Source organism: Astatotilapia calliptera, chromosome 15 (assembly GCF_900246225.1).
Source record: "Astatotilapia calliptera chromosome 15, fAstCal1.2, whole genome shotgun sequence".
In the NCBI taxonomy this organism is placed as follows: Eukaryota; Metazoa; Chordata; class Actinopteri; order Cichliformes; family Cichlidae; genus Astatotilapia; species Astatotilapia calliptera.
In genome coordinates this window covers 38,521,385-38,533,855 of record NC_039316.1, presented here as the reverse complement: position 1 = coordinate 38,533,855, position 12,471 = coordinate 38,521,385, and the positions used below count along the sequence as shown (strand labels likewise).

The 12,471-nt window shown below is 39.5% G+C and overlaps 1 protein-coding gene across 1 annotated transcript; it reads left to right on the top strand.

Annotated features, from left to right (window-relative positions):
• Positions 1-5,805: 5,805 nt before the first annotated feature.
• Positions 5,806-12,186, top strand: LOC113006734 (T-cell acute lymphocytic leukemia protein 1 homolog). The gene is made up of 3 exons (XM_026142881.1): positions 5,806-5,964; positions 10,157-10,221; positions 11,030-12,186. The coding sequence occupies exons 1-3, from the start codon at positions 5,924-5,926 to the stop codon at positions 11,461-11,463; spliced, it is 540 nt and encodes a 179-aa protein (XP_025998666.1). The 5' UTR covers positions 5,806-5,923; the 3' UTR covers positions 11,464-12,186.
• The last annotated feature ends 285 nt before the right edge of the window (positions 12,187-12,471 follow it).

Genomic DNA, 12,471 nt, shown 5'->3' with positions numbered 1-12,471 from the left:
ACTAAAATAAAGTATTTTGAATATTGTAGCATAGTATAATACCTGCACTGGTTTTCCTTATTTTGCCTCTGATATATGCCCTCCTTACAGTAATCATCACAGAGACTGAAACTAATAAAAACTGAAGTAAAACTAAACAGTTTCAAATAAAATCCACTCTAGAAATTAACTGAAACTAAAAAAAAGTCAAATAAAATTACTAATTAGAAAATAAATTTAACTCAGAGGTGTAAGAGTGCAAAAACATGCTGGCATGTCATATTCTACCAACATATGTTTAAAGGTGCTCAGTGTGAGTGAGATTGCAGCTCATCAGATTTGGCTTTTTGAGATTTGAAGCGAATTCATTGCGTTAGAAGGGCACTTTCATGTAATACCAACTTCAGCCACAAGAGGGTGCAACTGCTCAATGTTGCGTCCAGTCAGTCTGAGTCCATGCGCGGCTCCACCTCTGTGCAAATACCGCGCATGAGGGGAAAAATACTGTAACCGAGGACAAAGGTACCGAATAAAAGGGGCAAAGAAATAAACTGATAATTTGTTACATTAATTAAACATAGTTTTCCCAGTTATTTCCAGACGGCACTTACAACACATCCTGCTGATATCCCCGCTGCACATGAGACGGCAAACAATCCAGGTCTCAGCACAGCTGGGAATCAGCGCTATGTGTTGATGTTAAAGGAAGTGGCACAAACAAAAAGAGAGGTTAGTCCTCACACGGCTCACTCTCAAGCATTAACCGCCTTTAAGGCTGCACGGACCAAAACAAAATTACAAATCAATGAAAAGAACGACAAAAGGACAGATGAGGCAGCACAACAACAGCTGAAAAACAACATTATGGTTTAAAATGTTACCAAATAAAATATCCGTTTTATTAAACCATTCAAAAATCACAGAACTAAAACAAACAAATATACCAACGATCGGTTTCCCTGCGCGCAGTCGATCAATTCCTCCATTAAAACTCGTGGTCACACTAAAAAAGTCCAACAACACGCATTAAAAATCGGCACCTACAACAATAAGTGATCCAAACGAAATGGCAAAAGTCTCTTACCGAACAATACACCCACTCGCACCAGAGAGCGTTAATCGCCTCTGGATTTTTCCACAGAAGAGCGCCGACCTCACCCCACGCACCCACTCTGCCAATCACCAGCGAACTGCCAGGTGACACTTACAATACATACTAGTGGGTTTTGTTGTTGTTGCTGTTTTTAAATATATTATTATTTCTGATATATAATTACTCACTTACAACCTCAGACGCGCACTGCGTTCACTCAGAGAAAAGCTTCTTCGGACTCACACTGTGGTGTGTTTGGACTGTGACACATCTGTCGCCTCTGCAGAGTGAATCTGAACTCAGTTTCATAACACTTATTGGCAACCAGCCTATTTTAAGCCAACGCTTCTTTTATTTTTTAACTTTCTGGAAAAGCCTAAAAGATGTATATATTTTACAGATTTTATTTATTTACAGGTTTGTGTCAAATTTATTTTTTTGACCTTTTTATTGGTGCCGTTTTGCACAGTTGTTTAGGTTTGTTTGTGTCATTCTTACAGGTATGTGCGTTTGTGTTGTGGGCTTTGGGTTAAAACTGGCCAAATTTTATCCACCACTGCCCAGCTGATAGCTCACTCTTCTTCCCCTTTGACCATCGTGGTAATAAAACAAATGCTTAATTCATTTTTAGTGTCCATAACTACTGTCTTTAACTTCTGTTTCACCTGATCATCAATGGTAGTTCTTTTCTACTCTCTTTGGCCACAACATGGCGCTGTTACACATCAAATTTGATTCAGTCCTGATCAAACATTAAAGACCACTTGAAAAATGGCAACAAAAACATTAATAAATAGATCAGATTTTGCATGGTTGGATCTTAACAAGGTTCCAAGTAGAGCTTAAACACGCAACAAGAAGAAATGAGAGTGAGACAAAACATTTTTGAGCATGACATCATGACCAGCAGCTTTACAGCTGTGGCTCCAGCAAACATCAGCTGATACTAGAAATTAATATTAAATCAATTCTAACAACAGCTGATCAAGCTTAAAGGTGCTGCTGTTGTTTAGCGCGACATCCGCTGGTTTCCTCTTTCTGGCGCAAAGTGGGCGATAAACAAACAAGAGAAAAGCGATCAGCTGATCATTGATCAGTTTCATGATTGAAGTAGAAACAGGAGAGGATGAGAGGAGAGGAGGCAGCTGCAGCGCAAAGACAGAATAACTGCAGCTTTGTGTCTTTTTCTATTCCAGCTGAAGTCCGGGACAAACTGCTCCTTTTGAGCTCAATGCGAAACTTCAAAGTTCGACCTCATCGGCTGTAATCTATCCAGCCCAGAGTCGATCATGACCAATTAGCCAATCCACCACCTTTCATTGTTTATGCCGTTACAAAAAAGACCCTAAAACAAACAAACAACAAAACATCGGCCCATAAAAACGAAAAAGCACCAGTCCAGCTATATATGCAGCGGGTGGATGTAAGTGACTGATGCACAGAATGGAGCCCAGGTGGTGTGAATGATGAGACCAGACACAGAAAATCTGCCAAAGAAAACCAAAAATATATTGAACAAATTGGGAAAAAGCGGAAGTGGAACAAAACAAATACAAAACACAACATGGATAAATACATGTACCACAATTAATTTCACTGCTTGCAATCGCTGTGCAAAAGACTTTTAAATGCCTGTTCATTTCCTTTTGAAGGTCAGTTTTCAGGAGTTCCTCTTTAGGGCTCAGTTTCACGACGGGAAAAAAATACGTCCGTAATCCAAAGACAGGATGAAGGGGGGGGTGAATATGAAGAAGCACAACAACAAACACATCTGACCTGCAGGGACAGAAAATGTCCATTTCGATTTGAATTCAGTTTAATATACAATGATTCCACACTTCTATAGCGTGAATCTGATCATTGCACTGTCACATTTCATAACAGTACAATATTTCATCCATAGCTTCATCTGTACACTTCAAACAAATACGGAAACTGCACGACGGAAGGCAGTTTAATAACAGACAGCGCAGCCGAACTCAAGGCATCTTTGCCGCGGCGGGGACGCAGCGAATCAGGAGAGGGACCTCGCGCCAGCTCATGTGACAGTGTGTAGGCGCTGTGGGTTACTTACGACTAATCAATTTCATAACCAGTTTCATGTGATTGGTAATATTAGACTAAGAGAAGCCAGATAAAGAAACGATATGCTCAAAGTCCCGAATCAGTTTCTGAAGCTGTTCCTGTGGCTCAGTAAATTTCCGCCTCTGAAACGAGATGACTTCATTTTATACGAGTTATCAGCAAACAGTAGATGTCATCATTATGATGAACGGGATTCCTGTTTATTTCACACAGTTGCATTTGATACGTTTTATTTCACTCAATTAAATATCACAGACCAGAAGTAACACAGATTAATTTATGTGAACTGAAACCAGAAAAAGCATCATAAAAATAAACTTTCTTCCATAAAGGAAGAAGTTGAGATTTATAATGGAAGTAATAAAGGACAAAACAAAAACCACGTCAACATCATCACAGACAATTAGAGAGATTCAAACAGCTGATTTTATTTAACCTCCACATCAACTCTACAAACTTTAATGAAAATAAACACCATAAAAAATAAAAGCACATTGTTTGCAATAGTCCTCATTAAGCGTTTTAATCTACGATGGTCATTAATCACTAATGTTTGTGGATAGTTAAGGATGTAACTCGTGCAGGTTTTTAATCACGAGTCTCACTGCCGTGTGTCTGTGGCTCAGCCTAACTTTGTCACCTCCCTGACTGCAGACATCTCCTCACCTGTCTGTCTGAACACCTCGCAGCCTCCGGCGCAGGCAGGGGTGTCCAACTCCAGGCCTCGAGTGCCGGTGTCCTGCAGGTTTTAGATCTCACTCTGGGTCAACACACCTGAATCAAACGATTAGTTCATTACCAGGCCTCTGAAGAAATTCAAGACCTGTTGAGAAGGTCATTTGGTAATTTAAATCAGCTGTAGTGGATCAAGGACACATCTGAAGCCTGCAGGACACCGGAACTCGAGGCCTGGAGTTGGGCACCCCTGGGCGCAGGTAGAGACGTTTAACGGAAAGCGAAGCGGCCGTTTGATGGCGTCAAACATCAGATAGACGAGTCTAACAGCTCGTGAGTGAACTGCTCAGCTGGAACCACACGACACCTGCAACGCTTCCGGCTGCACACGAGTCATAAATACAAATTATAAGATAATTAAGTAAAAGGCGATTGATAGAAGTTTAACAACCACCAATAAGAAGGACCTCAGCCATCCCAACAACAGACTGTTCTCTCTGCTGAGGTCAGGAAAGCGATTCCGCTCCCTGAAGACCAACACAGAGAGACTGAGGAGGAGCTTCTTCCCGCAGGCGATACGGTCTCTCAATCACACCACCACACAGTACTGACCCACACATATGGTTCTTACACACACACTGGACTTTCTGGACTTTGGTTTTGCACAACACTGGTCACTATATTCTTCATTTCCGGTTAATACTTGTACAGCTGCTGTTATTGTGTATATATTTATTTATATTTATATTTCTTCATACATTCTTATATAGTTCTATATTGTGTATTTTGTTGTACAGTTATTTTATTTTCAACTTTAATTTATATATTTTATCTTATTCTTCCCAGTTAAATTTACCCTTCATTCTAATTTGTGTTGTACAGTTATTTCATTTTTAACCTTAATTTATATTTTATTCCTTCCTAGTTAAATTTACCCTTTTTAATTTTTCATATTTATTTCCTATCTTATTCATAGCCTTTTCCTTTTTTGTTTTCTTTAGGTCACGAGCAGTTGTCCAAGCATTTCACTACATATCGTACTGTGTATGACTGTGTACGTGACAAATAAAATTTGAATTTGAATTTGAATTTAATTCCCATTGCGCAGTCTAGCCACGTACAGAAACTGATCGATCAATAAATCAATAATGAAAACAGTTACATTTTTACTTTTATAGGCTGATGCTATTGAAGACGTTATATTCCTGTTTGTAACTGACCTTGGACAACATGGCTCAGTGTGAGCATTTAGCATGTTTTCCTCCTTTGTCTCTGATTTTTAAGTTGTCCTGCTTGGCAAAGATTAAAACAAAATCCCAGTTTACCAGCATTTCATTAAGTCTTCTTAATATTATTAAATCGTGCCGTTTCCCTCTTACTGACGTGTCCTATAATAGCTGTAAACGTATTTTGGTGCAGAAATGTGAACAGATAGAACTTCCGAGGAGTGTATAAATAAAATAAAAATTCCCCTTAAAATTTCGGCTCACCTGAGAGGCGCATCAAAGCTACTCAACAATAAGTCTGAGACTTTCAGTTTTTTTAACCCCGCAAACAAAAGCGAGAAACCCCCAGAGCTGCCAAGAAAAGACAGTTTAAACAGAAACAGTCATATGGCGATGAATCATATGTGGCATGTTTGGTTTTACTTCAATACGTAGGCTACTTCAGTTAGTGTTTCAGTCACTGAGAAGTTTTAGCACAGGACCAGCCTTGATGGTCTGTGCGTACTGGGTCCGGCTGGCAGCGGTGGCGCCGAAGGCTGTGGAGTCGTGACGGAGGAAAACACGACTCCTACAGAGGGGGGGAGGGGGGAGGCGGACCAAGGACCCTGCAGGTCCCTGGAGAGCTGCTTCCTGGGACCCTGGGTTTAATGACTTTAATGGGACTGTCTTTATCAAAGGGGGCTCCGAGGAAACGACGCGCCGGGACACGGGGAGGTGGGGGTGGGAGGGTCCGTGGATATAAAAAGAGGCGACCGACACTGACTCTCCACAGAGCCGAGGGAAGGTCAACGGAGCCCGAACTGCCAACTGAACCCCGATTAGCCACCAGTCTCCTTCACTTCTGCTGCTTCTGTTCGCAAGAGACATGCTGCACGAAGATGTCCAGGACCTCCACACCTTCCGCAGGTGAGACCGGCGTTTATTAATGAACTGTAAACGGCTTAAAACAACCATTTTTGTTACTGTAAAGATTAATAGATGTTGGAGTTTACAACAGTCAATGTGTTTGCACTAAAAAGCTGCTTGTTTTACATAAGCCGCAGTTATTACCTGTTATTGGCTTTTTGATCTGCGGTATTTACACAGTTTTACAAGACAGGGAGAACGCCATTATAACGATTATGGTGCATTTGTTTCAGCATGTTGCTGGCATCTGCATTCTATTGAAACCATTTTTAAAATAAAATATGAGTTTCCATAATTCATCACCAAGGAGGATTTTTCTGCTCCTCACCAACGTGTCTGTGCACTGAAAAAAATATGTTGTTGGATTTACTTAATTCAATGGTGGACATTTGTTGCACACAGATGTTTTGCTTTGGCAGCAACTTAAACAACTGAATTAAATTAACACAATTTATTCATGTTCAATAAACTTGTGCAATTTGTGTTGATAAAATGTGACTTAAACATGTTTTGATGAAGTAATTTGAGCTCTTGGAATATTTTAATCCTTCACAATTTTCTCACGTTATCCCAACACGATTCAATAACTTTTACCCAATACTACTTGGTCACTTAAATACTACATGTTATCTTCAAATTACATTTTGCTATTATATTCTAGTATCAAATACACAATTTTCAAATGGAGGCCTTATAACAGATTGTATTGTTCTCTTCCAAGATGGTTGCTGGCATCCACCAGTAACCTTTCAAAACAACATGTCTAATTTCACTGCAGTAGGTAAAGAATTAAACTGACATTACTCCTCTACTGAATCTATATAAATCAACAGTTAAATAATGTCAGTTCTTCCGTGTTCTCTGGAATCAATCACAGCAAAGAAATTAGACTGTTTCTTTTGAAAAATGTTGGGAAAGAACAATACAAAACATTCTATTTAAGGCCTCTGACATCAAGATTCAGTTAAACAACAATTATAACTAAACAATTTGAGGTAATGTTAGTTTCCATTAACATTAAATTAGGTTACTGAATTGGCAAACACCTTCCTATTAACACTACCCATTTTACCCCAATAACTAAAGAAATTAGCACTTGCAGGTCAAAACCTTTATTCAAGAGATGCAAAAATAACATTGATACAGTGACTGTCAAAAATTACAGCACTGATCATACTGTGACATCTTGGTTCAAAACAGCACACTTAGAAATATTCAACGTTCTTTACTTCAACTGAATGAAACTGAAAATACCATTTCACACGACCCATATGGGATATTTAGACTGTATAACTGTTCACGCTACATCTCTTCACTAGTAAAAGAAAGAAAAAATACAAAGAGAAATTTAAAAATGCTGCCAAACAGAGAACTTGTACAGAGCAAAAGGAAAAACAAACAACAACAACAACAACAAAAAGGCTCGTCCTCATGGCAGTTGCAGTGTATATAAAAATGAACCCTGCGATCCGTTCCTGGAATTGAGCTTCAAAAATGCAGCAGAACAAGTGTGAGATTTAAATGTCCTCTCACCTAGAGCTGGTCACCTCACATGCATAACAGTGAGCTTCGTTGCAGGAGCAGTTTTGTCTTAGTTGTGAGCTTTTCTTGAGAGCTGAGTTGCATCCAACTCCATTACCACCCATTGAATCACCTCAAAAGTGTAGCAGAGTTGTGATGGGTAACTCATGTTGAAGGAATAAAAAAGGTCCAAACAGCATGGCTACTGCAAAGGTCACGTTATCCAGATCTTGAAGAACAACATCAGAAAAGTCATTGCCTGCCGCATCCTCTGGAGACAGATGTTCATTGTGGTTTTCTCAATCTGTGCAGTGGCCTCAGTCAAGTCCTGGTTAAACACAAAACATTTCTTTAAGATTCCTTTTTAAACTCATCTCTTTTGAATCTACCAGTTCTAATGTTAGAGTAATTTAAACCAATGCAAGCAACATAGTAAATAGCTATAGCCAAAGAGTGGCCTGCCATGCTGCCATTCATGGTCTAACAGAGTTTCTAAGAGAGGGTGAAAAACATAATTTCAAATGCTTTACATTAGTTTTTGTTAGAAAGACACCGGCCCATCAGAAATCCAGGCTATGTCACTCAGAAGATGTTAGAATTTAGACTTTCAGCCCCACAATTTGGTTAGCTGTTGGTCAGTTGGTCATTTTTTCAAACAAAAGCTAATATAAATATTGGTGGGATTTTCCTTTGTTCATTAGAATGACAAATTTAAAGTTTTTTCACACTGATGTGACCCCTAATACAGGGGTGGGGATGGGGCCTCAAGGGCCGGCGGCCGAGTTCACTACCAGGCCTCATGTGAACTTCAAATTATTAAAGAGGACTACTGGTCCTAACCAGTCCAATGAGGATCAAGTGGATAACTAAATGCATTTTTAAATGTTGCAAAGCCACAATCTACTCATAAAACACTCACCATGAACTCCTGCACCAAGATGTTGCAATTGTCTTTCACACAGATGCGGAGCACTTTGATGAGGGACTCCGAGCATTAATGTCATCCTTGACTATTATAACAAAGAAAACAGAGATTTGTGAACTTTTCAGTAGCACAGAAGAAAATGATCCCAGACAAAAACTCTTGACTTTTTAAACCAGTCAACATGCAACACCAGCATCTACAAAGCAATATCAAAAGTTCCTGTTTGACATCAACTTTATGGATATATAGTTTCCAGAACATTTATTTTTAAAAAAAGATAATTTTTTCTCAGTGGGCCAGTAAATGCATGACGAAAATTATGGCATCCTTTTAGTGGAATCATTACTCACAGGTAATAGTTGACTGTTTCAATGGATGTAGCATAAAAATCTTTTACTGACCTAATGCAATACATATACACTTTGTAGTTAAAGAATTTTAAAGTTCTTACTGTCATTATGGCAGCTACATCCTTTAGCTTTGTGCCCTGTTCCCCTGATCACTTTGCAAACACTTTCAGCAGACTGTCAGAGAAAAACTCAGCTCCGTCAGAAACCTTGACTGTAAAGGCATGGTTGGGATGCACTGGAATGCTGCATTTTATCTGAAATGACATAAAATTATTTTGAAATAACAGCAGGCACTGTGCTTGGTTAATCAGTAATGTTTTGTTGAATAAAAACTGTGTTTCCAGATCTTATGGGATTAAAAAAAATCCAAAGATGTTTGTTTCTGATTTGCAACCCAACAACCCACAAGTTACAACCTCATTTCAGTTCAAGTGTGCATTAATGCGAGTCCAGTAATCACCTTTCTGGCAATACATACAGGTATAAGTTAAACCTATGGCAGATTTTGGATCTCTCAGTTGTATTAATAGGGTGAGTATGCATGCACCTAATAATTATAAAAAACCTATTATAATTAAGTTACAGAAACGAAAATAGAATATACTTTCTTACCATAACACCTTGAACCCACAATCCATCAGCTGACTCCTGGTGAAATGCAGAATAGAGGTCATCTCTCAATGTGCAGCAAAAAAAACAAAAACAAAAGGACAGCAGGTGAGGGCAGGAGGGGTAGGGATGTAAGCTAGCATAATGCCGCTGATGATATTAGCTAAAGCTGTTCAATGTCCAAAATCTCACTAACACCACGGTGCAGTAAATACACAATGTAACTGAAGAGTCAGTTGACAAATCTATTCACACAGAAAACCAAATTATGTTATGAGTGCCTCGTAATTAGGTTTAATGTGATATTACGGCTCTTGTGCCAAAGACAAATTCAAATGAAAAAGCGCCAATTCTTTGACAACAGATAAAACAGCAAATAAGCTAACGGCTCTTTTTTAGCATGTTACATGGCGACACTCTAGACGTTTAACTACATTTGGCTGAAATATGGTAAAAATGAATTCAAAAAATCAAGACATACCAAAAACGTAGAGTTGGCTGCTCGACTTGACTGAGATGGATGCCTTTTTTAAACCACGATCCAAAGCCCGCGAGATGAAATCACGCGTGGTTTCACGAGATTTAACGTTGCTATCTTATTGACTTACTTCACCTGAACATGATATGAACAATTTAATACACCCTTTCTGCATATCATGTAGTTTTTACACTATATAGTTACATTTAACTTTAAAACATGAGGCAATTGTGTTAAATGCATGCAAGATGCTTACATAAATCCAAGAGATGGCCAGTCCCTTTTTTTTCAGTGTGTGTCTGTGTGCAGTGATCCAGATCCACGCATCGCCTTGAAGCTCAGAGCGGCTCCGTGTGAGAGGAACCTCACTGAGGGTGAGTTCACTGCATCACCAGATATGGAGACACGCATGTTAGTGTGCTCTTCTATAGAGCTGACAAAAGACATCTTAGCAGCATTAAGCTTTACTTAATTCAGCATTTAAGAAAAATAATATCACATTCAAAAGGTCCACTTATCAGTTATAAGTGGTTATCAATACTAGCAGCTGTTTTCAACCGTAAATTATAAATAAATCAGACAAGTATCCTATAAGATGAAAGAGGGCTGTTTTAATTTGTAAAAAGCTTCACAGTTTCCCTTTCTATTAAAGATAAAACCTTGACGATGATGCTGCATAAAAAGATGTTTTACAGACAGAGTGAGATTGTGTTTCTTCTTCACGTGGTTCTGTTTAAGGTGTCGTGTTCTCTCCACTGTTCAGTGGTTTCAGTTGTGAATCCTTGTCCTTGTGTTTTTGAAGATTCTCTCTTCTTTGCTTCCCGTCTTTCCTCTGTTTGTCTCACTGTTTCTCCCTCTCCAATTCATGCAGCTTTCAGTTTTTTTCCACTTCCCTTCTTCGTTCTTTTCTGACTTCACCTGTATTTTGTAATCCTTGTCTTCATGTTGTGTGTTTAGTGTGAGTCAGTCTTTGTCAGGTGTTCGTCTCTGTTTCCTTCACTTCTGTCTCTTTTATTTATTTGGTTCTTTTATTAGATTTTTCCTACTAGAACAAAACAGTTGTTTTTTTGTCACTGCACATGCTTGTGCTGTCACCAGTTGAGGGTCACTCAGCTACTTTGTACCCAACCTTACATCCTTAGATGTGGTTCTCCAGCTGATCCTTCTTTGCTCTCCCCTCAGGTACCCGTCCCAGAGTGGTACGTCGGATTTTCACCAACAGTCGAGAACGATGGCGCCAGCAGAATGTGAATGGTGCATTCGCAGAGCTGCGACGTCTCATACCCACCCACCCCCCAGACAGGAAGCTCAGCAAGAACGAGATCCTACGCCTCGCCCTCAGGTACATCAGCTTTCTGGACCATCTACTGACTGAGCAAGACCTCAGCGGGGCCCCACAGAGCCAGGCTGTGAGGCTGGAGGAGGACAGACTGCAGGGGACACCATCACCTAACTCCACCTGCGAGAGTTCATCAGAGGGAGACTCTGATGGGCTGATGGGGGAGCAGAGGCAGCTCCAGTACCAGCAGGTACAGCTGAGCAGGTCGAGCAGAGATCAGCTGAGACTGTTTCATCACTCCAGATGTGAAGGCCCCTGCAGTCTGGGGTCAGACTGATGCTCCTGTGCTCCAGTTCTGCTGTTTGTCGTCAGTCAGCTGATTCAGGCTCAAACACAAAGATGTAAACAGGGAACACTAACAAGACAGAAACCTTCGTCGTTTACAAGCTTTTTGTCAGACAATGCCTCTGCATTATTTCTGACTGGTTTTAGAAAATCACAAAAATGATACACGACACTTCATGCAGCAGACAGATGAATTATTGATCTTCATGAATAAATGATTACAGGTCAGACGTACTGGCATTGGGAACATCTGTTCATATTGTAAATGTTTTGGGTTAAACTGATGATATTCTTCCTCAGTGAGGTGAACAGAGTGAAAGGGAAATGTGGATTTTAAAGGCCATTTAATACATGATTGAGATGTTAGTGTAGCTAAATAAAAGCACAGAGTGATGGCTGGTAGCTTTAAAAGCACACATGGAATTATCCATAAATATGAATTATTCTGCATTTAGTAATTCACTAATGAAAAAAGTTCATGTGATATTCACATGTATCAGTGTTATTAGACGTGTGCTTTCCATGTTGTTTGTGTGTTTTATGTTTGATATTCAGGGTGATGTTCTGCCATGAAGCAGAAGAACCAGTAACCAGATACAGGTTCTTTCATGAGGAACCTTTGGTGATTTTAATGTTAATAAAAATGTCTTTTTGTCTACTGATGAAATCTGTGATGATGCGCAGGTGTGATGCTCACATCTGAATACAGAGAAATAAAAATACAGAGAAACTGATGCTTTTCCTCTTCATTAATGACAACCTGCTGATTCACTCGTGCAAGACTATCATAAATTCTTCATTTATTTTTTTCTAAATTTGCACCTGATGATTGAGTGAAGAGCTGCAATAAACTGATATCATCACATACTCATATAGTCTTTGTCCAAGAAGTCCTCGGCATACTTCAGTCTGACTTAAGGGTGTCTCTTTTGCAGAAGTGGAGGTCTGGGGTCTTTAGACACATTGCTCACTAGTTTTCTTTCCAGAGTCTTTGAAATTT